The sequence below is a fragment of the Aquarana catesbeiana genome, linkage group LG10 (assembly GCF_042186555.1).
Source record: "Aquarana catesbeiana isolate 2022-GZ linkage group LG10, ASM4218655v1, whole genome shotgun sequence".
NCBI classification, from domain to species: Eukaryota; Metazoa; Chordata; class Amphibia; order Anura; family Ranidae; genus Aquarana; species Aquarana catesbeiana.
In genome coordinates, this window is record NC_133333.1 from 123,751,143 (window position 1) to 123,776,786 (window position 25,644).

A 25,644-nucleotide genomic window follows, 5' to 3' on the forward strand; every position below is an offset into this window, starting at 1 on the left:
TGTATTCTTCTACATATTTTTGGTAAAAAAAAAAAAAAAAATCGCAATAAGCGTATATTGATTGGTTTGTGCAAAAGTTACAGAGTCTACAAAATAGGGGATAGATTTATAGCATTTTTATTATTATTTTTTTTTTTTTAATAGTAATGGCGGCAATCTGCGATTTTTATCGTGACTGCGACATTAGGGCGGACACATCGGACAATTTTGACACATTTTTGGAACCATTGGCATTAATACAGCGATCAGTGTGATTAAAAATGCATTGATTACTGTAAAAATGTCACTGCCACTGAAGGGGTTAACACTAGGGGGCGATCAAGGGGTTAACTGTGTTGCCTGGGAGGTGATTCTAACTAAAGGGGGAGGGGACTAACTACAGGAAGTGACAGATCGTGGTTCCTAGCTAATAGCAACACACGATCTGTCACTCCTGTCAGAACAGAACAGGGAAGTGTGTGTTTACACACACTCGTCCCTGTTCTGTCTCTTCTGGTCACAATTGCTCCTGGCCAGCGGTTATCGCGACCGTCGGCCACGGGCATTGGCACCCCCGCTGTGCAGCCGGCGCGCACACGCGCCTGATATCCGGACCCCGCGAGCCAATGTATAGCTATGTGGTTTCGCGCAAGGGAGCCAACCTACCACAGTATAACTTCGGCGCCTGGTCCAGAAGCGGTTAAAGTTCATGTGTGTGTGAAGGCAGGCGTCCCAATACTTTTGGTAATATAGTGTATATTCTCTGTTGAATCTACAGACAGGAAGTGGAGGGAAACCTCTCTAATGAGAAAGAAAAAAATTACAGTTTTTTTTAACCCTTGCCTAACAAAAAGTTGTGGCTTTAGATATACTTTAAAGTAGAACTATATAGAAAATGTTTTTTTCATTTTGGATAGAGCACAGAAGGGTTATAACCCCTGTCAGATTTTTTTTTTTTTGGAGATTTTTCTTCACTTCCTGTTCCATAGCCAAATCAAGAAGAGAGGAAATTCTTGCAAATTTACGGAATCCCTTGGGGACCCCCAGGTCACTAGAACTAGAGTCCCCACTGGAAGATTTTCCCTCTATTACTTTTCTGGGGACAACCCAAAATTTGGACGTTTCTTTTACTTACACTTTCAGGCTGGGTTCACACTAATGCAAATTGGATGTGAGTTTCCCTGCATCCAATTTGCATGACAGAAGAGTGTGACCGCCTCTCACATCTCCGTGGGGGCCGCGGAGCGCATTGCACAAGGGTCCTGTGAGTTTCTGGCTCTGTTTCAGGTCCGAGTTCAGCAAAAATTCAGGCCTGGTTCATCCCTGAAATGGAGAACGGGGGATGCACCGGACCCCCTGCTGTGAGCCACTCCGCACAACAGTGTGAACCCAGCCTCAATGATAATGGTGAACAGGACAAATAGAGATGATGAATCTCTATAATGGGGGCACAGACAGCAATAAAAACTGACAAGTGTTTTAATCCCTCTCCACTCTATCCAAAACTTAAAAAAAGTTTTGCCTTTATGTACCTGTGTAGTTGCCACGAGTAACAGACAATCCACCAATTCACCCCGCTGCCAGACTCCAAACATAACTTGCAGAGAAAATGAACAGTCTTTTGCTGGTTTTGTTTTTGTTTTATTGGGGGGCACAACTTGGTTGGGGAAAAGGGTATATGGGATTCCCATAGGATGTTTCAATTGCCATCATATTTTAGAGATTATACACACTAGCACATATTTAGAGCCAGAAGATAAGATGTGCATTTGTAACTGTTATGTTTCTCCTCCTGCATCTCCATGCAGACTGTTGCTCCTTCTCTGCTTAACTCCCACAGACTATTTTCTTCCAAGAATTCCCCATTCAATACAATGTAGAGAATGAGGACATCACTCCTGACTGTGTAGAAATGATGTTCCCAGAAACTTCTTTCCTCCTGCACAAACTTATCCTAACTGAAGTAATGTCACATGTTCTTCTATTGAGCAAGAAGTTCCCACCCTGAATAAGTCCTTAAGCAGGCTCTGGTTGCTTCTCTTCTACTAAGCCTGAGGCCTGCAGCACCTCTCCCCGGAGGCCTAGTAGTTTAGAAGCATTTCTTTGAATGGTGGACTACTGTTCCCAGCCAGCCCAGCTTGCAAATCCTGTGCCCTCATGCCATATTGATTTGACACAGATTCCCACAGTCTCTTCCTCTGATCCCGGACTCCCCTTTCATTCACCATGTAAATGATGAAGACTTTGCTAATGACCGTGTAGAAGCAAAGTTCCCCCCCAGACTTCCTGGCGCATCCAGCCCTCCACTGCGGTAACACTCACGACCTTTCACTGCCCTGAGTCCTTGATGGAGAACTTGACCGGACCATACGTACCAACAGCTTCACCTGCCCCTCTGCTCCAGGAGCTCTTTATCAGCCACTGTGTGATGATAAAGACAAAGCCAATGACCGTGTAGAGGCAAAGTTCCTTCACAGCTCTCCCTGGGCCTCCTCCTGCGATCGGCGCACCCCTCCCCAGATAGGGGTGCCCTTCTGCTGCTGCCTAGTATTCCATCATCCACTTCACTCAGCCGACATCTAACCCCCAAGTGGCATGTTACCTCAGCTTATATAGGAGGCCCGCCCCCTGCCAATACCAATTGGGGATTGGTCAGGACTCCCACATGAGCTGCCTGCCATTCCGGTTCCAGGCCCTGCCCCTCTTCCAGAACATTCTCCCTGGAAGCAGGGGAGGTGCCTCAGAACCAGAGCACAGGTGGTCACACCCACTACTGCTCTGACCACTCCCAGCCCCAAGATCAAAACAGACAGGCCTAGCTTGCAGCATAGGCCTGCCTAAATTTGCATGTGCTTACAGTTCATAGTAAAAACAATCTGATACTAGCACCTACCTATTGGTAGAGGGTGCTACATTTAGTTATACTTTAAAGTAGAAGTTCACCCGAACACTGAAATCTGTAAATCTACAGCCATCCACAATCTAAGACTAACCTATCTAGCCCTGTAAAGAAGAAATCGCTATAAATACCTTTTTAAAAGTCGCTTCAGTCTGGAACCACGCTGAGCTGTCAGTGGAGGCTTCAGTGTGTGGGAGTGTGCAGAAGAGACAGCTTACAACAGAAGCCCCATAGTAACTCTATGGGTGATGTCACTTCCCAGCCGCTGTCGGCTGTCTCCTCTGCAGAGCTTCCGCCGCTGGAGACTGGACAGGATCAGCTTCAGAAAATGTATGCTTAGCGTTTTCTTCTTTACAGGGCTAGATAGGTTAGTCTTAGATTGTGGATGCCAGTAGATTTACAGATTTTAGTGTTAGGGTGAACTTCTATTTTAAAGCCCCATACACATGGGCAGAATGCCAGGAGACATTTGCTGGTTCAAAAAAAAATGTCCTATGTATATCAGTCTGTACGACAGAAGCCGGCAGTTTAGCCAGCTTCTATCGGACGTGCATGGTGGAAAACCAGCAGCTGACTGACTCCTGATTAGCACTCTCAGCCAATGGCAGAGAACACTGATCGGAGTGTTCTGGCGGGGAAAATCGGGGGAAATCGCTGTACTGACTTCACGTGGTTAGTACAGTGTCTCCAACGGGAGTGTCAGTTTTCTTTGGTGCAACCCAGTGGTTGTAGTGTGTACCCGGCTTTAGACCCCTTTCACACTGGGTCATTTTGCAGGCGCTATTGTGCTAAAAATAGTGTCTGCAAACTGACCTGAAACAGCCGTTGCTGTGTCTCCGGTGTGAAAGCCTCGGGGCTTTCACACTGGAGCGGTGTGCTAGCAGGACGCTGAAAAAAGTCCTGCTAGCAGCATCTTTGGAGCGGTGAAGGAGTGGTGTATACACCGCTCCTTCACCGCTCATGCCCATTGAAATCAATGGGGCACCGCGGCTATACCGCTGGCAAATCGCCTCTGCAGAGGCACTTTGCGGTGGTTTTTAATCCTTTCTCGCCTGCTAGCGGGGGGTAAAACCACCATGCTAGCGGCTGAATACCGCCGCTAAAACGATGGTAAAGCTCCGCTAAAAATAGCAGCGCTTTACCGCCGACGCACCTCCCACCCCAGTGTGAAAGGGGCCTTAGTCTAATGTGAACAAAGCCCAGACTGTTGATACTGAACTGATCCTGTCACACACTATAATCTCCCTGAAGCAGTAAAAACCATGACCTATGTAAGCATAGACTTTACAAGGAAGTAGTACCACTGCTTGGACAACCGTTGTACTATTCCATTTCATGGGAAGTAAGTCGTAGTTTAATCTACTTTCTGAAAAAAAGAAGAACTTATTTTTTGACACAGAGCATAGACAACAATTTACTTTTTTTTTTTTTTAACATGGTAGCATGATGTGTGTGCATCCACACACTGCCAGGAAGCTATAATGCTTTGGGATGAGCTTGCCCAGTTTGGGGCTTCTAGAGATGGAAAGTTTAACCACTTAAATTGGTAGTAAATCAGCATGCTTTTTTTTTAAACCTGCAGTGTAAAGCTATAATGTGCTAGTATGCATCGCATACTAGCACATTATTTGAAAACTATATCAACCATGGGAGATTATTCCCACTTCAAGCCCGGGTTCACACTGGAGCGTTTTGACATACGATTTGACGTGTCAAATTGCATGTCAAATTGGCGGCAATTGCCGTCAATAGCACCGTCCTAATCAGTGCGACGCCGCATCTGCAGCGCTGCAACGATTTCAAAAAGTCATTTCTGTACTACTTTTTGCGATTTAGGCTGCGATTTACATCTGTGCAGAAACCCGCACAGATGTCTCTGAAATTGCAGCCGAAATCGGGACTGACATGCGGGAGTGAAATCGTGCAAGTTCATCGGAACTCGCACAGCTTCATTCCCACAGCTCAGTGTGAACCTGGGCTAAAGACTAAGCTTTTTCTGGTACTTTTTGTTTACAGTTAAAAATCTGTATTTTTTGCTAGAAAATTACTTAGAATCTTTACCTGTAGGTACCTTGAATATCTCCTAAACTTGTACAGTTTAGGAGCAATTCAGTATATGCGCTGCTGCCGACATCATCAGCACATGCACCCTGAAGAAATGGGCCGCTGTGCCGTTTCTTCAGGAGTCGCGCTGTGACTGGTGGCTCCCATGCGCATGCGCGGAAGGGATGTCATCGCAGCTCTGGCCAATCACAGCCGGAGCCGTGAACCCGAAAGTAACTCCAGTGGGAGCTGTCTGCGCTGTACTCGGAGCGCCAACGCTCATCCAGGGCATCGTTCTAAGGTAAGTATTTTATAATGAGCTAGTATGTGATGCGTACTAGCTCATTATGCCTTTGTCATGCAGGGTTTGTTTGTTTGTTTGTTTTTTTTTCCCAGGGTTTACAACCTCTTTAAGTCTATTAAGAAAGGAGATAAAACATTTTTTAGGTACATTATTGATAGAAAGAAAAATACAATGGGATCACTAAAATGAAAACTGGGCACAACACTTACGATGAGGGAGACCTGGATGTAGCAAACCATTTAAACAATGACTTCTGTTCAGCCTTCTCAGAAATAAATTGCACGAACAATAACAAGTTGGGGAATCATATTGGTTCAAGTAATGATGGTTCATTTTTGGGAATTCTGGAGACAGAGATAGCAGAGGAACTGGCTTGGTTAAAGCTTAAAAAAATGGGCCCTGATGGTATTCATCCCAGAGTTCTAAGAGAACTTTGAGATATAGTTGTTGGCCATTAACAGATCTTTTTAATCAATCTCTTCAAACAGGAGAAGTCCCCCATGAGTGGCATACAACGAATATACCTGTCCACAAGAAGGGCAGCAAGGTAGAAGCTGACAATTACAGGCCAGTGAATTTAACATCAGTTGCAATCAAGTTAATGGAATCACTCCTGAAAAGAAGGATCCTTGATCACTTAAAAATACACAGCTTGATGGACCCAAAGCAGCATGGCTTTACTGAAGGTAGATCATGTCAGACTAATCTGATTACATGTTCTGACTAGATTTCCAATGTTGTGGACCAGGGTGGTGCTGTGGATATAGCATATCTTGATTTCAGCAAGGCATTTGATACCGTTCCACACAATGATCTAATACAAAAGTTGTTAAGCTAGGACTTAACCCTTGGGTGGTTCAGTGGATATGCAGTTGGCTAAAGGATAGATACCAAAGTGTGGTTGAAAATGGGGTTCATTCAGAACAGAGAACAGTCACTAGTGGTGTACCACAAGGCTCTGTACTCGGTCCTGATCTATTTAATCTACATGTAAATGATATAACTAAAGGTTTGTTGGGCAAGGTATGTCTTTTTTGCTGATGATACAAAGGTGTGTAATAGGGTTGATATCCCTGGAGGTCTGTAACATGGAAAATGATTTGTCATTGCTGGAAGATTAGTCAAAGCAGTGGAAACTGCAGTTCAACGTTTCTAAATGTAAAATAATGCACCTAGGGAAAAACAATCCCCCGAGAGAGTACAACATTGGGGGGTACAGTGTTAGCCAGCACTACAGAAGGGTACTTAGTACTTGGGGGTGCTTATTTCTGATGATTGCAAAATGAGCAAACCATGTGACCAGGCAGTGGGAAAAGTGAATAGAATTCTAGGATGCATCACTAGAGGGGTCACCAGCAGGAGAAAGGAGGTCCTGCTTTAGTGAGACCTCATTCGGAATAAGGTGTCTAGTTCTGGAGACCTCACTTACAGAAAGATATTGATAAAATAGAATGAATATGTATAGTAGGTATAAATCATTTAAATACCTACAAAAGTAACTAAGGAAATGATATATATCTTTAATTTAGGTTTACGTGAACCCAATGTTTAATATTTGAAATTTTATGATATTTACCTATATAAACCCTACTGTAAAACAATGAGCTTACTTTACAGATCCTTGTAAACTTACTTTATGTATCTTTATAATATTGTATACTCAATAAACTTCTTTTGACAAGGATAAAATAGAATGAGCCCAGAGACTGGTAACAAAAATGGTGAAAGGTCTGGGTTCTAGGGGATAAAACATATCAAGAGCGAGTTCAGGAACTTAATATGTACAGTCTGGAGGAACGAAGGGAAAGGGGAGACATGATTGAAACCTTTAAATACCTCAAGGGGGTGAATAAGGTTAAGGAAGGCAATCTCTTTAATATGAAACCAAAATCAAGAACACGGGGACATGACCCCAAACTGACTGGAGGAAAGTTCAAAATGAATCTTAGAAAGTATTTTACTGAAGGGGGAATTGATGATTGGAATAAACTACCAACAGAGGTAGTGAGACAGTCAACAGTAAATGGCTTCAAACATGCTTGGGATAAACATAGATCTATAGTCAGACAACAAGGTTAATAAAACAAAACAAACAAAATATATATATATATATATATATATATATATATATATATATATATATATATATATATATATATATATATTATAATAAAATGGGCAGAACGCAATGGACAGCTCAGTCTTTTTCTGCTGTCATGTCTATGTTCGCTTTTGCACGCGAGTGTGGAGGGATGGAGGCGCTTTCAATTTTTTTTTTTTCTTTCTTTTTTAACACTGTCCCTATAATTTTTTTTTTAATCACTTTTATTCCTATTACAAGTAAGGTAAACTTCCCTTGTAATAGAAATAAGGGGTGACAGGTCCTCTTTATTAGGAGATCTGGGGTCTCTAAGGCATTTTTTTTTTGTGCAGCCGTCCCGAATCATTTGCTTTATGATACATGTCCCAGAACTAGGAAAGCCCTGATCAGCCAGGGGGGAATCTGAGAATCAATGTATAGTCAGCTGCTCTCCTGTGCTTTGTAGTCGGATCATTATGATGGACAATGGTGTGTCTTTCAGCCACATACGGTATACAACTCTGTGTTCTGGCTGCGGTCCCATCCCATTCCTGCGGGGAACTTTCACCCCCTTCCTGCCCAGGCCAATTTTAGATTTCAGTGCTGTCGCACTTTGAATAACAATTACACGATCATGCAGCACTGTACCCAGATTAAATTTTTTATCATTTTTTTTGAGACATTGGGTTTTTTTATTTGTTGCTAAATAAACAAAAAAAAAAAAAAAAACAACAACATAAGACTGATAAGGCTGCACTGATAGGTAGCACTGATGGGCTATGGGCACTAATAGGCTGCACTGATGGGCTATGGGCACTGATTAGACGGCATTGATGAGGAAGCACTGATATGCGGCACTGATTGGCAGCACTGATGTGTACTAATAGGCGGCACTAATAAGAAGGCACTGATAGGCGGTACTGAAGGGCACTGTTGGGGCTGCACTGATAATCAGGACACTAGAGATCAGTATCCTGATTATCAGTGTAGATGTCCCCTTCCACACTGGCCAGTTACTGACTCTCCTCTCCTAACGCTCTGTCAGTGTGAGGAGAGGAATGCTGATAACTAGAAAATCCTGTTTACACTGTGATTAGACACAGCTGTTTACATGGTAAAGGGTCGCTGTGATTGGTCCTTTACCCCAATCTGTGTCTGAAGCACACAGTGATCATAGAGCATGCTGCGGGGGGGGGCGGCGTGGTTCTGAGAGGGTATCTATTGGACAACTGCACTGTAGCTAGAGTTGCCACCTCATCCCTTTAAACCTGAACACATATGAATTACACAGGTTCAGAGGCTAATTAAATGCAGATAAGGCACCAAGTGAGTTTAATTACCACCTTAATCAGCCACAGAACCTGTGTAATTCATATGTGTTTGGGTTTAAAGGGATGAGGTGGCAACCATAACTGTAGCCGTCATTTCACTATAGTATGGTTGGCAAGTGGTTAAGGTCTGTGTGATGTTTAGCTTTTTATGTCTAATGCCCCGTACACACGGTCGGATTTTCTGATGGAAAATGTTCGATGGGAGCTTGTTGTCGGAAATTCTGACAGTGTGTAGGCTCCATCGGAATTTCCGTCACACCAAATTTGAGATCCGGATCTCAAATTTTCCGACAACAAAATCTGTTGTCATGAATTTTGACTGCATGTACACAATTCCGACGCACAAAGTTCCACGCATGCTCAGAATCAAGCAGAAGAGCCGCACTGGCTATTGAACTTCATTTTTCTCGGCTCGTCGTATGTGTTGTACATCACCGCGTTCTTGACATTCAGAATTTCCGACAAGATTTGTGTGACCGTGTGTATGCAAGACAAGTTTGAGCCAACATCCGTCAGAAAAAATCCAGGATTTTGTTATCGGAATGTCCGATCATGTGTACAGGGCATATGTGTGTGTTTGTTGTGGCATTGGAAAGCCTCTTCACTTGAATTAGCTTCCCTAAGACTCCATTCACATTTTGCATTTTGGGATCTTGGGCAGAATCACTGCCATTGTAAAATGTAGGTTTGGGTGCCATTCATTTTTCAATGGCACCCAAACACGGTACGGTTTTGCCGTGATTATCATGCGATAAATCGTGCTGCAATCACAGCAAACCGCAATGCACGAAGCTTGTTACCCAAAAGAAGCTAATGTGCCTTTTTTGGGCAACAAGCTTTGCGTGTTGTGGTTGCAGTGCGATTTGTGATATCCCAAATTGGGACAAACGCAGCAAAGCAGCACAAGTACTATTTTTTGGGCACTGAGAGAAGTGTGTTTTGTGTTCTGCTGCTTTTGTTACCTGTGCTTGGGGTGACCCTGAAAATGATGGCACTGGAAGCACGTTCCAGGTTTTGCCGCATTTTTAGTGCGTTTCTGAGACGTGCGATTCCAGAACACTTCGGGGTGACTACGGCCTGCAGTGTGAGGGGCCACATTTCTATCACTATACCCCCCATTCATCACCCTCAGGGGGGATATTATTAATATCATTATAGAGGATTTATAAAAATATTTATAAAAATAAATAAAATAAAGGGAGACAGTATAATAGGATACAAGGGGGTATTATTATTATTAAGGGAGACAGTATGATAGGATACAAGGGGGTATTATTATTATTATTATTATTAAGGGAGACAGTATGATAGGATACAAGGGGGTATTATTATTATGGGAGACAGTATGATAGGATACAAGGGGGTATTATTATTATTATTATTATTATTATTATTATTATTATGGGAGACAGTATGATAGGATACAAGGGGGTATTATTATTATTATTATTATTATTATTATTATGGGAGACAGGATACAAGGGGGTATTATTATTATTATTATTATTATTATTATTATTAAGGGAGACAGTATAATAGTATAATAGGATACAGTATACAGTATAATAGGATACAAGGGGGTATAATAAAGGGAGACAGTATAATAGAATACAAGGGGGTATTATTATTATAAAGGGAGACAGTATAATAGGATACAAGGGGGTATTATTATTATTATTATTATTATTATTATTAAGGGAGACAGTATAATAGTATAATAGGATACAGTATACAGTATAATAGGATACAAGGGGGTATAATAAAGGGAGACAGTATAATAGAATACAAGGGGGTATTATTATTATTATTATTATTATTATAAAGGGAGACAGTATAATAGAATACAAGGGGGTATTATTATTATAAAGGGAGACAGTATAATAGGATACAAGGGGGTATTATTATTATAAAGGGAGACAGTACAGTTAGAATCTGATCAGATGGGGGGGAGGGGAGTGTCCCCCATGTACACTTCTCTGTGTGGATGGAAGGTGTTCCTGTGACAAGGAGGATGATGGGGGGATCACACTGTGTGGGGGGGCAGTGTATGGGGTCACGTGCTCCTCATCCTCCTCTGTGACACGCTGTCTACCCCCCGAGCCGGCTCTGGCCCTTTAAGTCAAGGGGCAGGTCCTGGAGGAAGTGACGGCTCCCAGAGCCACCGCCTGGGGGAGAACATCCCGAGTTCAGCCCGGAGAGAGAAAGAGAGAGGAGCGGATGGTGGCCGGAGAGCAGCGGAGAGTCCCGGAGTGAGTTCACTATCCTCCCCCTATCCATCACAATTCACTTCTACTACTCCCAGATCTACACATCCCATCCATCCATCCCTACTCACTTCTCATCTATCTACTTCTCTCTTCACCCTCCATCTACTCCCTCTATAATCATCACCCTCCATGTAGTCCCTGATACTACTGATCACCCTCCATGTAGTCCCTGATACTACTGATCACCCTCCATGTAGTCCCTGATACTACTGATCACCCTCCATGTAGTCCCTGATAATACTGATCACCCTCCATGTGTCCCTGATACTACTGATCACCCTCCATGTAGTCCCTGATACTACTGATCACCCTCCATGTAGTCCCTGATACTACTGATCACCCTCCATGTAGTCCCTGATACTACTGATCACCCTCCATGTAGTCCCTGATACTACTGATCACCCTCCATGTAGTCCCTGATACTACTGATCACCCTCCATGTGTCCCTGATACCACTGATCACCCTCCATGTAGTCCCTGATACTATTGATCACCCTCCATGTGTCCCTGATACTACTGACCACCCTCCATGTGTCCCTGATACTACTGATCACCCTCCATGTGTCCCTGATACTACTGATCACCCTCCATGTGTCCCTGATACTACTGATCACCCTCCATGTAGTCCCTGATACTACTGATCACCCTCCATGTGTCCCTGATACTACTGATCACCCTCCATGTAGGCCCTGATACTACTGATCACCCTCCATGTAGTCCCTGATACTACTGATCACCCTCCATGTAGTCCCTGATACTACTGATCACCCTCCATGTGTCCCTGATACTACTGATCACCCTCCATGTAGTCCCTGATACTACTGATCACCCTCCATGTAGTCCCTGATACTACTGATCACCCTCCATGTAGTCCCTGATACCACTGATCACCCTCCATGTAGTCCCTGATACTACTGATCACCCTCCATGTAGTCCCTGATACTACTGATCACCCTCCATGTAGTCCCTGATACTACTGATCACCCTCCATGTAGTCCCTGATACTACTGATCACCCTCCATGTAGTCCCTGATACTACTGATCACCCTCCATGTAGTCCCTGATACTACTGATCACCCTCCATGTAGTCCCTGATACTACTGATCACCCTCCATGTAGTCCCTGATACCACTGATCACCCTCCATGTAGTCCCTGATATTAATGATCACCCTCCCATGTAGTCCCTGATATTAATGATCACCCTCCATGTAGTCCCTGATATTAATGATCACCCTCCCATGTAGTCCCTGATATTAATGATCACCCTCCCATGTAGTCCCTGATATTAATGATCACCCTCCCATGTAGTCCCTGATACTACTGATCACCCTCCATGAAGTCCCTGATATTAATGATCACCCTCCATGTAGTCCCTGATATTAATGATCACCCTCCATGTAGTCCCTGATATTAATGATCACCCTCCCATGTAGTCCCTGATACAGATGACTCCCCCTCTTTGGTGTTGTTTATGGTAAAACTGTATTCCAGATGTGGATTATATGTCATGTGTAGATTGGATGTTCTGTAGCTGTGCCCCCTGTGGGAGGTCCCGATGGTCACGGCTGCTCCATTGCTGGTCACCGATTTCCAGGTCCTCTGTAGATTGTCCGTTCCAAGCTAGTGCCCTAGTGCAGCTAGACAGTCCAAACCCACCTTTGCTATCCTGCCAGGGAGGTGCCAAGTCTGCCTAATGCCCCTGGAAGGTGAAAATCTCTGTGATAGGCACCTCTACTGAGAGCTCCACTAGGTGCTGAACGGCCGATGGATGGTGAACACAGGAGGTTGACTGCTTGGCACAGACTCCATTCAGAGAATGCTTTACATTTTCTGAATGAATACAATGTGTTCTCTCATTGGATGAGGGGGGAGAGTGTGACATCACAATGCAGCAGGCCAGCTGCTGAGCACAGGACACGGAAGCAAGTGGAGATCACAGGACTTGCGGTGTCTAATTCACTGATTTTCAACTACAGGGACATCAGCCAGATATGGTGTATGTATAGTCCATGCTAGACCAATGTAACTATACATGAAATTTAACTTCAAGGGCCCATTCACACGTGTGCGACTTGTTATGCGACTTTGGACATGACAAGTCATAGCCCATTGTTTGCAGTGGCGTCCGTTCAGCTCGGTGCAACTTAAAAAAGGTGCCTGTACTATTTTGGTGCTACTTGTAATTCCACTTTGGTCCAGAGAGCTAAAAGTCATGCCAAAAGTTGCGCTCCAAAGTCTTTTGGAGATGATCTAATGTGAATGGAGCCTAACATGGTTCCAAAGGGTCAAGGTTTTTTATCTTGATGCATTTTATGCACTGACGTAAAAAACCTTCTGGGTATGGCTCCTTCCCCCAGCTCTCTCTTATACTTGCCCCATCTCAATCCAGCCATGTGCACGAGAGCAGCGGCTCTCCCATGTCTCGCACTCTCTCTTCTCATTGGATCCTGCTGCTGTCAATCACAGCCTGTGAGCCAATGAGGAGAGAGCAGGGGACTGGGCCATGCTGCGCTCTGTGTGTGAATGGACACACACAGTGTGGCTCGGGAGTGGGCCTGCTTGAGTGCCCCCATAGCAAAAAAAGCTTGCTATTGGGGGCACGTGGCAGGGGGGAGGAGCCAGGACCACCAGTGGGGGACCCAAAAAGAAGAGGATGGGGGCTGCTCTGTTCAAAACCATTACACAGAACGGGTACTGTAAGTATAAAATGTTTGTTATTTTGAAAAACATTCTTTCCTTTACAATCACTTTAAATCATATATTAAAGTATAAGTTCAACTTTAAAAAAAAACAATGAATGCAAATTTTTTTTTGCAGGCAAAAAATGTACATTTGTTGGTTTATTTTTCTTAGGATCCTACAAAAGAATTGCAGTGCCAGGCTCCTGCAGGCTGTCAGTAGAGCTGTCTGCCCGGACCTCCGATTTGGACAAGCAGTTTCTGAGTTGCAGGAAGATCAATGAACTACCAGAGTGCTCACCAGCGCCCTCATAGTTCATTGAGAACTACAAGCTGTTAACTGCAATGGCAGTCGGTAGTTGTAGTTCATTCATTCACAGAACCCTGTGAATAAAGGACAAGGTCATATGGGCAGAGTCGTGCATGGCCATGAAGCTGAATTCCGGGGGTAAGACAAAATGTACGCTTTAAGGGGCCAATCCACACTGCAAAGGTTAACTGGTCTGATGGTGATCATACATTTGACAATCTGATCAAACAATCGTTTACAGAATTGGACACTATTATCAAATTTAAAGGCCTGTACACACGGTCAGAAAATCTGAAGATAAATTTCATCCGATGAACGCTCTGCTGATTTTCTGATCATTAGTATGCTGCTTTTGACAGCCAATTACGAATTTTCGGCAGACAAAAACTGGATGTGCAGGCTTGAAAATTTTTGATGTGACCACAACATCTGATTTTCTTTTCATTAGTACGGTTTTCTGACCAAAAAAAAAAATCTGAAGAACAAGACTAGGCATGCTCAGAAATGAAAGAACACATTACATCACTTCTGACATCAGAAAATTTTCTGATGGTGAGTACCTTCTTCACTTTCGATTTTGAGACTAGCATTAAAAAAAAAAAAAAAACTGACGAAAATTCGTCCAATAATCTGACCGTGTGTACAAGGCTTTAGAATTATCGAAAGGACACATTTATTTGATTTACTGAGACTGGAGAGTGCAAAATCTGGTGCAGCTGTGCGTGGCAGCCAATCAGCTTCCAGTCTTTTTGTCAAAGCCTAATCACTTCCCACCCGTAGGACACCATATGACATCCTGGAATTGAAGTGGAGGTCTCTGGAGGTTTCCTGTAGCTACATGTATCATCCAGATCTTTGTCTTCAGCTGTAAATCCTTCTCATGTTCTCTCCGATCACGCGGACCTGATCTGGAGGCGACATCAGGTTACCACAGAGCTGGCCACGGACTGGATAGTCTCTGGCCATCTCTATGATCCTGGGAGGTCATGACTTCACTTCTGTCTCTGGCTTATGTAAACACTGCCATTTTTTTTTTTATTTTCCTGAAAAGCAAAGAAATCTATATGATTTTTTTTTTTTTTTTTTTTTGATCTCGTGCTTTTCAGAATTTGGATTTTAGTTTTGTTATATGCTCTATAGTTTGTTTGTTTTGTGTGTGTGTGTGTTTGTTTTTTTTTTTTTTTTTTTTTTTTTTAACCAATAAATATTAAACTGAGAGATTTCTTCTTTGTTACTGGTGAATCGTTGTGTGGACTGGAGATTCTCTGGTATTTGGAAAGACCAGAGAGCTTCTTTGGGCTGGATTTATTGAAAACTAGTTTGATGGATTAACTATCGCTTCTATAGGAGCAACATTTCTTAACAAGCCTGTTCTAATATTGGATGGCAATCCTTTCCGGTGAGTGCACATTTCTGCTGATGGTGGATTAAGCACGCTGGTTAAAGAGGAGTTCCGCCTCCCCACCAAAAAATTAAAAGTCAGCAGCTAGAAATACTGTAGCTGCTGACTTTTAATATTAGGACTCTTACCTGTCCAGGGATTCTGCGATGTCGGCACCCTAGCTGATTTTCTGATTGGCTCACGGGGGATGCCGCCGCCATTCGTGGTAACGGAAACTGGCAGTGAAGCCTTTCATCTTCACAGCCGGTTCCCTACTGTACATATGCGAAGCGCACTGCGCTTTCTAACTGGCCAGGTGGCAGAGGAAGGAGGAGGGGGGCCGAATTTTGAGGAATCTCGCTGTGGCAAGGTCTCCCGGAAGGATGGGAACCTCTAAAAACAGAGGTGGTGGAAGCAAACAAGCAGAGTTTCCCCCTTTGGGTGGAGCTCTGCTTTAAAGGATGGTTTTTGAAAAATATTCTGATCTCTTGATCACTATTTCACTGGATACTTGGACTATTTTTTGTTTATTAATCATATAACATATATTATTTTGACTTATTTTATTTCACTAAGTGCCAATTCACACAGGGGCAGCCCAACTTGCAGCGTGACTTGCAAGGCGATCTGCACACGACTTCAGCTTGCAAAATGACTTCTGTATAGAAGTCAATGCAAGTTGCCCTGAAGTCGTCCCAAAGTAGCACAGGAACCTTTTTTTCTCAGTCAGAGCGACTTGAGTCTCTCCTATTAGAATGGCTCCATAGTACAGAACAGAGAACGATTTGTCAGGTGGCTAAGTCTCCCCTGTGTGAACCATCACTTAGGGTGCTTGTTTTATTGTATGTAGAGCACTGCAATTTCTGCATTACTTGTTTTGAGGGTGTTTTTTCTGTAGATCTGCACCTATTGCACGGAGCTTGCTGATTACCGATAGCGCTGATATAATATTTTTTTTAATTTGAAGTTAGAAGCGGATTGGCTACCATGCACAGCTGCACCAGATTTTGCACTCTGCAGTTTTAGTAAATAAACCCCAATGTGTTACTCTGATGGTCTATACAGAAGAGTCCGAACATAGGACAGTAGATGGATTGGTAAGTGTTGCATCGAGCAATTTTTTTGATCTTCTGATTTGTATTTTTATCCCGTCGTACATAGAATCGCTATGTGTATGACTGTTCATACACTGACCCATGTCTACCGGAGATGTAAAAGTAAAATGACTATTCTGAGCAGACAATGACCAATCACACACCTGGGTGCTATTTTGGTATGTGGAGTGAAGGTGATCATGTGACCCAATAATGAGCACAGTTAGTAGAGTTTAGTGATCTGACCCTTCTGTGAGTCTTTCATCTCCTGGGATCTCACACTAAAGCCTCTCCAGCCCGCATTGTATGGCTCCTTCTCCTCCTCGCTGTGTTTACTGTCAGCACTGATTCCGGCTCTGTATGTCTTATCTCTGCTATCACTGTGCATGAATCCCCTCCACCCCGGGAGGGGGAAACTTCCATTTCTCATTTCCTTTTTTTTCTTTCCCTCTAGGTTTTCCCATTTTACACCTCCTGCCCCGGCACTCTCTGCCCGGTGATGTTTCCTCTGGTGCTGCCCAGAAAGTTGTGGCTTCTCCTTCCTATGCTGTGGTGCTGCCAGCCGAGCCTCAGTGAGCTGAAAGTTCGCGTTCGCCTTGAAGACGGGCAAGTCACCGAAGAGAGCCTGCAGGCGGATAACGATAGAGACTGTATTGCTTTGGAGTTCCGGAAAGCAGATGGAACATTTATTACTTACTTGGCTGACTTCAAACAGGTGAGCAGAGAGGATTGCAAACATGACTTCCATGGCCGGGAGCGTGGCACGTACCGGGGGTGCAGGCATGCCATTCATTACTCAGTTTTTACAATAAAAGATTTGTAGAATTGATAAAATGTACTTAAAGTAGAACTTCACTCTCCCAATCAGCAGTGAATATTTTAATCCTCATGCTGCTAGGATTAGCAAATAGTTAGGAAAGCATTTTTTATATATATATATATATATATATATATATATATATATATATATATATATATATATATATATATATATATATATATATATATATATATATATATGCCATACATCCCAGAGGCACAGAGCAGCCCTGATCCTCCTCTTCTCAGGTCCCACTCCGGCTCTCCTGGCTCCTCCCTCTTGCCGGGTGCCCCCATAGCAAGCAGCTCGCCATGGGGGCTCCCGAGCCAAGCCACTGCTCTGTGTGTCCATTCACACATGGAGCCATGGCTTGGCCACTCCGTCTCCTGATTGGCTCACTGATTATAATTGACAGTCAAAAGCCAATCAGGAGTGCAAGTCCCAAGAGAGGCAAGGATCTTGTGGACATCACTTGATCGAGAGGGAGCTCAGGTATTACGGGGAGGCTTGGGCAGCTGCATCTCGTGATTGGCTCACTGACTGTGATTAACAGCCAAAATCCAATCAGAAGTGCGAGTCCCCAGGGAGGCAAGGCTCGCATGGACATTGCTGGATTGAGAGGGGGCGGGGGGGGGGGGGGGGCTGTTGCATACAGGTTTTTTTACCTTCATGCAAAAAATGCAAGAAGGTAAAAAATGTTGGCTTGGCCCCACCCCCTCTGTCTCCGATTGGCTCACTGGCTGTGATTGACAGCATCAGGAGCCAATGGGTGCTGCCAAAAGCCAATCAGGAGTGTGAGTCCTCGGAGAGAGGCAAAGCTCATGGACATCGCTGGATCGAGAGGGGGCTCAGGTTAGTAGTACGGGTGGCTGGGAGGGCTGCTGCACACAGAAGGTTTTTTTAGAATGCATGAAGGTAAAAAACCTTGTGCCTTTACAACCACTTTCAGGAAAGGAGGAGAGGCTTTCTAAGCTAAGTGCACAATCCTGCATGCGTGCTTGAGTTAAGGGAAGGTGGATTCCAGGAAGTAAAGGCTACATGAATAATTTGCCCTTACTCAAGATGGCCATGGCCAGAAATGCTAGGGGGTGTTTTCCAAAGTGATTTCAACAGAGTAAAGCTTGGAGACCATAGATGGATGGGATAGTTTGCATTGAATATTACAAATTAAATTAAATAGTGATTTTGGTTTGTGTCACTCAAATACAGCGAAGATCCACTTTGAAGCCTGGCACACACGATGAGAATATCAGACGAATGATCATCCCCTTTTACTAAAAAAAAATCTAAAACATTAACAAGCTACTAGAGTTACGAAAATTCTCTTCTCAGAAAACAACTTCAGAAATAATGTAATCTTTGTATTGTAATCTATTCTTTCATTTCCGAGCATGCGTGGTTTTGGTCACTTTTTTTTTTTTTTAATTTTACGGACGAATACTGTAGTGATTGAATGAAAAACGTTTGTTCTGTTATCATACAAGAAACATTTCATGTTCGGATAATTTCGCATTAACGGACGTGATCGGCTCTCAATAGCTGTGTACTAATGATCAGATTATCGGACGATCGCCCCGAAAGCAGTATTTTTCATCCAGATTTCTCATTGTGTGTACTAGGCATAAAATTCATTGCTGATTAGGCAGGCCTTTCATAAAATTCTCATTGTAATTCCCATGTGCCTAACACATAACTTAAATTGTTCACGCTTATACGTTAAAATTTCCAGGACTAAACTGAGTAGGTGTGTGGGTGTGGGTTTTTGCGGGGGGGTTGTATCTTTTTTGGGACTGCGATTGATGGAATTGTGCAAACTTCATTTTATCTCATTCCAGTAAAAAAAAAAAAAAAAAAAAAAAAGGATCATTTGTATAAATGGTTCTTGGATAGAATGTGGTATTTTTTAAACATTCATCATATTGCAAGTCTTAGATGTGGTGGGTGCATTGGTTTTTGTGTGGGTTTTTTTTTCCACCTTGTGATCTGGTCAGAAAGTCTGTTATTTTTCAGCTTACTTTAACCACTTGAGCTCTGGAAGGTTTTAGCCAAAAATGACCTGGTCATGAATATTTAGCACTAAACTATTTTAACTGGCAATTGCTCAGTCATGCAACGCCTAAATAAAATTTTTTTTCACACAAGTAGCGCTTTCTTTTGGTGGTGTTTAATCACTACTGGGTTTTTGTTATAGAAATGAAAAAAAGACTGAAAATTTTGGGGGAAAAAAAAAAAAAAAAAAAAAAAAAAATATATATATATATATATATATATATATATATATATATATATATATATATATATATATATATATATATATATATATATATATATATATATATAATAATTTTTTTTTTTTCTTTCTTTCGGCTATAAAACACATCCAACAATAAAATTAAATCTTCATACATGTAAGCCTAATTATTATTTTTTTTATTTTTTTTTTTTTTTTTTAGTAGTAATGGCAGTAAATAGTGACTTATACTGGGACTGTGATGGGCAAGCAATCTGACAGGCTACTTTCACACCGTGGCGATGGGGGCATCGGCAATAAAGCGCCGATATTTTTAGCTGCGCTTTTCGGCCGCTAGCGGCTTTTAACCCCCCGCTAGTGGCCGAAAAAGGGTCCAAGGCACTGCTGCAGCGCCGCTTTGCCGGCGCTGCCCATTAATTTCAGTGGGCAGGGGCGCTTTAAGAGTGGTGTATACACGGCTCCTAAAGCTCCTCAAAGAAGCTGCTTGAAGGACTTTTTTTGAGGTCCTGCCAGCGCACTGCTCCATTGTGAAAGCTCTCGGGTTTTCACATTGGAGTGACAGGAAAGGCGCTTTACAGGCACTGTTTTTAGCGCTATAGCGCCTATAAGGCGCCTTACTGAGAAAGGGGTCTAACTGACATGGGGGAGGGAAATGACTAACCTCCACTGACATCACCAGTGACACTAATACAGTGATCAGTGATGATACTATAAACTGTCACTGTACTAATGACACTGGCTGAGAAGGGGTTAACATCTCGGGTAAATCAAGGGATTAAGCATGTTCCTAACAAGTGTTAATGTGTTTTTTGTTTTGTTTTTGTTTGTTTGTTTTTTCCACTTCAGTGATCTCTATTGAGAGGGTTATTTCAACTTTGCAGTTCAGTTTTTGTCCCTTCCAATTTTCACATCATTGTGGCATTTTTCCGTTTTATTTTGAGAAATTATTTAGAAAATTCTATTTACTTCATACAAAACCCCCCCCCCCCCTTTCCCATACCTAGCTTCCCCCTCCCTCCCACCTCCTTCACCCCCATTTTGGTTTGTTTCAATCTTTTCCCAGTCTTGTTACCTCAGGGCCTTCCAACATCTTCCGCCGGTATTTGTCTGAGGTACAAATGTTAATGTGTATATGTGCTGATTTTTACTAAAAATCTATTAGTTCCATCCCCCAGCGTGCCTTGTACCCGGGAGAGGCCAGCAATGTACAGGTTTGTTGTTGTTCCTGTAGAAGAGGCCTATCCGCAGTACAATGCACAGGGGGCGGGTCCTGAAGAGGTTCATAGACAAGCTGTCCTGACAAAAGTGTCAGAGTGTGGACACAAATTTAACACTGACAGGGGTACTTTATCCCAAAAGGGGGGGGGGGGAAGCTCAGCTTCAATGTTATTCAAGATCATCTAAATCTGCTAATCTAACACCATCTTCCCCCAGACTGACTACGCTGCTGTCCAAAGATGTCTCTGTTGCTCCTCCATCCAGAGTGGAGACATCCAAAGACAAGAAGTGTGTTACTGGCTGGATCATCAGGTGAAAATAAAAGGGGGGGGGGAAATACTTTTAAAAAAAGAAAACAAATGCAGCCATCACATTTTAAGGCTTGAAAAACTGCAATATATTAACCCCCTCCTGCCCATGTTATAGCTGAAAGATGGCCACAGCGTGGGCTTAATTTGCCGGGAGGGTGTACATGGACGTCTTCCCGTGATTGTGCTGCTCGCGTGCCCCCTGCAACATGCTCTATGATCACAGGTCAGGGTAAAGGGCCAATCACAGCGGCCCTTTACTATGTGATCAGCTGTGTCCAATGACAGATGGTCACGGAAGTAAACACAAGCCGGATTTTCTTTCCTCATGCTGACAGTGTGAGGAGAGAAAAAGGGAGCCAATAACTGGCTTATGTTAAAGGGAGATTGGCACTGATTATCTGTGTCCTGATTAACAGTGCTGTCCCAACAGTGCCCATCAGTGCTGTCAATCAGGGCTTATCTGTGCCTCCTATCAGTTCAGCCCCACCAGTGCAGCCTCATCAGAGACTTTTTTTGTTTGTTTAAAAAAAAATGTAAAAACCCTGAGGTGATTAAATACCACCAAAAGAAAGCTCTATTTGTGTGAATGAAATGATAAAAAATGTCATATGGGTACAGCATTGCATGACCGTGCGATTTGTCATTCAAAGTATAACAGCGCTGAAAATTGGAAAATAGGAAGGGGGTGAAAGTGCCCAGTAGGCAAGTGGTTAAAGTGTAAGTTCACCTTCAGGAAGATTTTCCAAAAATCCCCCAAGGCAATTCTATATCCAATAAATAGTACATACCAGAGCTCCCATTACAGAGGCAGGTCTTGGGTGGGCCTCGTAGTTCCTCACCCCCATCCATGTGCCCTATACAGGACGGGCTGAACATCACAGTAATGTGGGAGCTCCAGGATGTTCAGACCGCGCACCGCGTCCTCTTCTCGCACCGCGTCCTCTTCTCGCACCGCGTCCTCTTCTCGCACCGCGTCCTCTTCTCGCACCGCGTCCTCTTCTCGCATCGCGTCTTCTTCTCCAGCTGCACCGGGCCGTTGTGTCCAAGCACTATGTGCCGCCTCAATCACTTGCCCTCTTCAAAAAACTGTAAAAATAAAAGAACAATTGTATGCTTCCTATACATTTATTGTCTGTTCATGTGAGTAATGTAGATGTGATATTCTCCATCTCCCCAAGAACTTTGGATTGTTATTTGGGTGATTTCCATCCAGTACATCTTTGTATAGTATGCATAGTGTTCCCTTTTGTCTGATGATCAATCATACTTCCTACAGAAGTGCCCATTATAGAAGATCCTTTTTTATTGTTCACACTTTAGATTGCAGTTTAATAATAATCATAACAAGAGCTCCATTGTCTGAGTATTTGTTTTCTATGGAATGCAGAAATGGATATGAACTCCCCATTATAGTGAGTTTAACACAAATATTCCTGATACCAGGGAGGGAGCGTCTATACGGACACATCGATTGGTTTATTATGTCTTGTAGTGATTTACACTCACCGGACACTTTATTAGGTATACCTTGCTAGGACCGGGTCGGACCCCATTTTGCCTTCAGAACTGCCCTAATTCTTTGAGGCATAATTTCAACAAGGTGTTGGAAACATTCCTCAGAGATTTTGGTCCATATTGACATGATAGAATCATATAGTTGCTGCAGATTTGTCGGCTGCACATCTATGATGAGAATCTTCCATTCCACCACATCCCAAAGGTGCTCTATTGGATTGAGATCTGGTGACTGTGGAGGCCATTGGAGTACAGTGACCTCATTGTCCAGTGGTGAGATGATTTGATCTTTGTGACATGGTGCATTATCCTGCTGGAAGGAGCCATCAGAAGATGAGTACACTGTAGTCATAAAGGGATGGACATGGTCAGCAACAATACTCAGGTAGGCCGTGGTGTTTAAAAGATGCTCAATTGGTACTAAGGGGCCCAAAGTGTGCCAAGAAAACATCCCCCCACACCATTACACCATCACCACCAGCCCCTACCATTGATACAAGGAAGGATGGATCCATACTTTCATGTTGTTTATGCCAAATTCTGACCCTCCATCTGAATGTCACAGCTAAAATCAAGACTATGGGCAACGTTTTTCCAATTTTGGTGAGCTTGTGCAAATTGTAGCCTTGGTTTCCTGTTCTTAGCTGACAGGAGTCAACTTCTGCTGCTGTAGCCCATCTGGTTCAATGTGTTGTACATTCAGAGACAGTATTTTGCATATCTTGGTTGTAACGAGTAGTTATTTGAGTTACTGTTGCCTTTTTATCATCTCAAACCAGTCTGCCCATTCTCTTCTGACCTCAACAAGGCATTTCTGTCCACACAAATGCCACTCACTGGATATTTTCTCTTTTTCCCACCATTCTCTGTAAACAATAGAGATGGTTGTGTGTGAAAATCCCAGTAGATCAGCAGTTTTTGAAATACTCAGACCAGCCCGTCTGGCACCAACAACCATGCCATGTTCAAAGTCAATTAAATCCCCTTTTTTTCCCCATTCTGGTGCTCTGTTTGAACTTCAGCAAGTCCTCTTCACCACGTCTAGATGCCTAAATGCATTGAGTTGCTGCCGTGTGATTGGCTGATTAGCAATTTGTGTTACCAAACAGTTGAACAGATGTACCTAATAAAGTGGCCTGTGTGTATGTGTATATATATATATATATATATATATATATATATATATATATATATATATATATATATATATATATATATATATATATATATATATTACACACACTATGTATGTAGTGTTTCCCCCTCTTCCATCAGTGATGTTCTGTTTTTTTTTATGGCCCTGTGAACATTAATTTTACAATTGTACTTTCTGTTCTTTGTGCCTTTTTATGGAGGCAGTTTATGGCTCCGTGTTGTGTAGTCATGGAAGGTTCTACAACACTAGATCTATCAGACTGTATAATAATAATAATACACAGGGCAATGATGGTGTGCAGAGTTCAGTAAATCAATCAAAGTTCAGAGAGACAATAATTATCTCTGATTGGTTGCTGTGGGTTGTAGCCTTGTGTGTCCTGCTCTTTGCCTTACTCAAGTGAAATAAGCCAATTGCTGTATTTGTAAAGTAAATAATGGGGGAAATGATTCTGTTGTGTAATCTTGTAGTCAGTTTGGCAGAAGTTTTTTTTATTTTTTCCTCAGCTTATCTTGCAAAGCAGCAAATTTCTAACTTGGAGGGAATACGTAAAACTCAAGAGAAACTTTGGCTGTCTCCTACTCTGTCCACATCTTGAGCCCGGTTCACATATATATGCATTTTTCAGTTTTGCAGAAGTACAGTCCATTTAACATGGTTTCCTGTGAATTGCATTCATATCTGTGCTTTTTTGGAAAGGGTCAAGGACTTTTATTCCCACAGCAGGTTGTGTGTTTTTTGTTCCATAGACTTCAATGGAAAGGCAGCAGAAATGCATCAAACTGCTTGTGTTTTTGATGCACTTCTGATGCATTTTTGCTGGTTTCGACCACAAGAAAACAGACTCCTCCCAAAAACACATTGAAAAACGCAAAACACACCTGGAAAACGCATCAACCACAACCTGCATAGGTGTGAACCAGGCCTTAGGGCAGCTTCACACTGCAGTTTTCTTGTGGGTTAGCTGCAATTTGCTGTAGACTTCTGAGGTTCTGCGATTTTGGTGCAGTTTCAGAAAGTCCGCCAAAACTCCTGCATGCTGCATCTTTGGGACATCATAGAAGTCTATTGAAAAGCATAGCTTAAGCCTGGTACACACAATGAGATTAAAGCACCAAACAACGTCCGTCCCTTTTTTTTTTTTCCATGACAGTCTCCATATGGAAAATGGGGAGGTTACTAAAGTTATGAAAATTCTCGTAGGACAGAATAAAAATCCGGAAGTGATTTAATGTATTTGTATTGTGTGTTTGGAGGAAAACTACTGATTAAACAAATCCGTACATTCTGGTATCATACTAGGAAAAGTTTTCGTGTTTGTTCCTTTTGGATAATTTCGGCCGAACTGTCGTGATTGACTCTCAAAATCTGAACATTGGTGCACAGCTTATCATACGATCAATTCGAAAGCAATATGTATATATATTTTTTTTAATTCAATTTTCTGATTGTGTGTGTACTAGGCTTAACCCGCACGAAAACCGCGGGCTAGCTGCACTTTTCCCAAAGCACAGCCGAATCGCACGGGGGCAGTGTGAAGCCGCCCTTAGGGGATCCCTGGAAATGTATCTCTTCAGAGAAGCCTATTCTGCCTCCACCCAACAACTGAACTTTTCATTCTTCCATCAGCCCATCCCTCAGTTATTACCTTTTGTACCACTTGCCCCACCCTATTAGATTGTAAGCTCTTATGGGCAGGGCCCTCTTATATTGTCTGTAGTGTTTTATTTTTCCTTTATATTGTAAAGTGCTGTGCAAACAGTTGATGCTATATAAATCACTAGTAGTATCTTTCTTAGAGATCAGGTGTGCGTATGTCATGCTGTCATTAACCAATCATAACCAGTTCCTGAGGATGGCACCATAACACCGGGAGTGATCACATCATCAGGATGGTGTTGTTTTGTTCTTTATCCAATGACGGGTGGGAAGGTTCTTAGGGCTACATTCATCGCGGCGATTCCTACTGCGACTCTGAGCGACTAGGTGTGGCTGCTGGCCCTGTT

The 25,644-nt window shown here is 42.8% G+C and overlaps 1 protein-coding gene across 1 annotated transcript in view; it reads left to right on the forward strand.

Annotated features, from left to right (window-relative positions):
• The first annotated feature begins 10,733 nt into the window (after window positions 1-10,733).
• The window catches only part of OAF (out at first homolog), an 87,131-nt gene continuing 72,220 nt past the window's right edge, over window positions 10,734-25,644 (forward strand). The window contains exons 1-2 of the mRNA XM_073602560.1: window positions 10,734-10,885; window positions 16,822-17,082. Coding sequence (XP_073458661.1) covers window positions 16,867-17,082 — 216 coding nt within the window. The 5' untranslated portion in view covers window positions 10,734-10,885; window positions 16,822-16,866. The remainder of the gene's footprint in view (window positions 10,886-16,821; window positions 17,083-25,644) is intronic.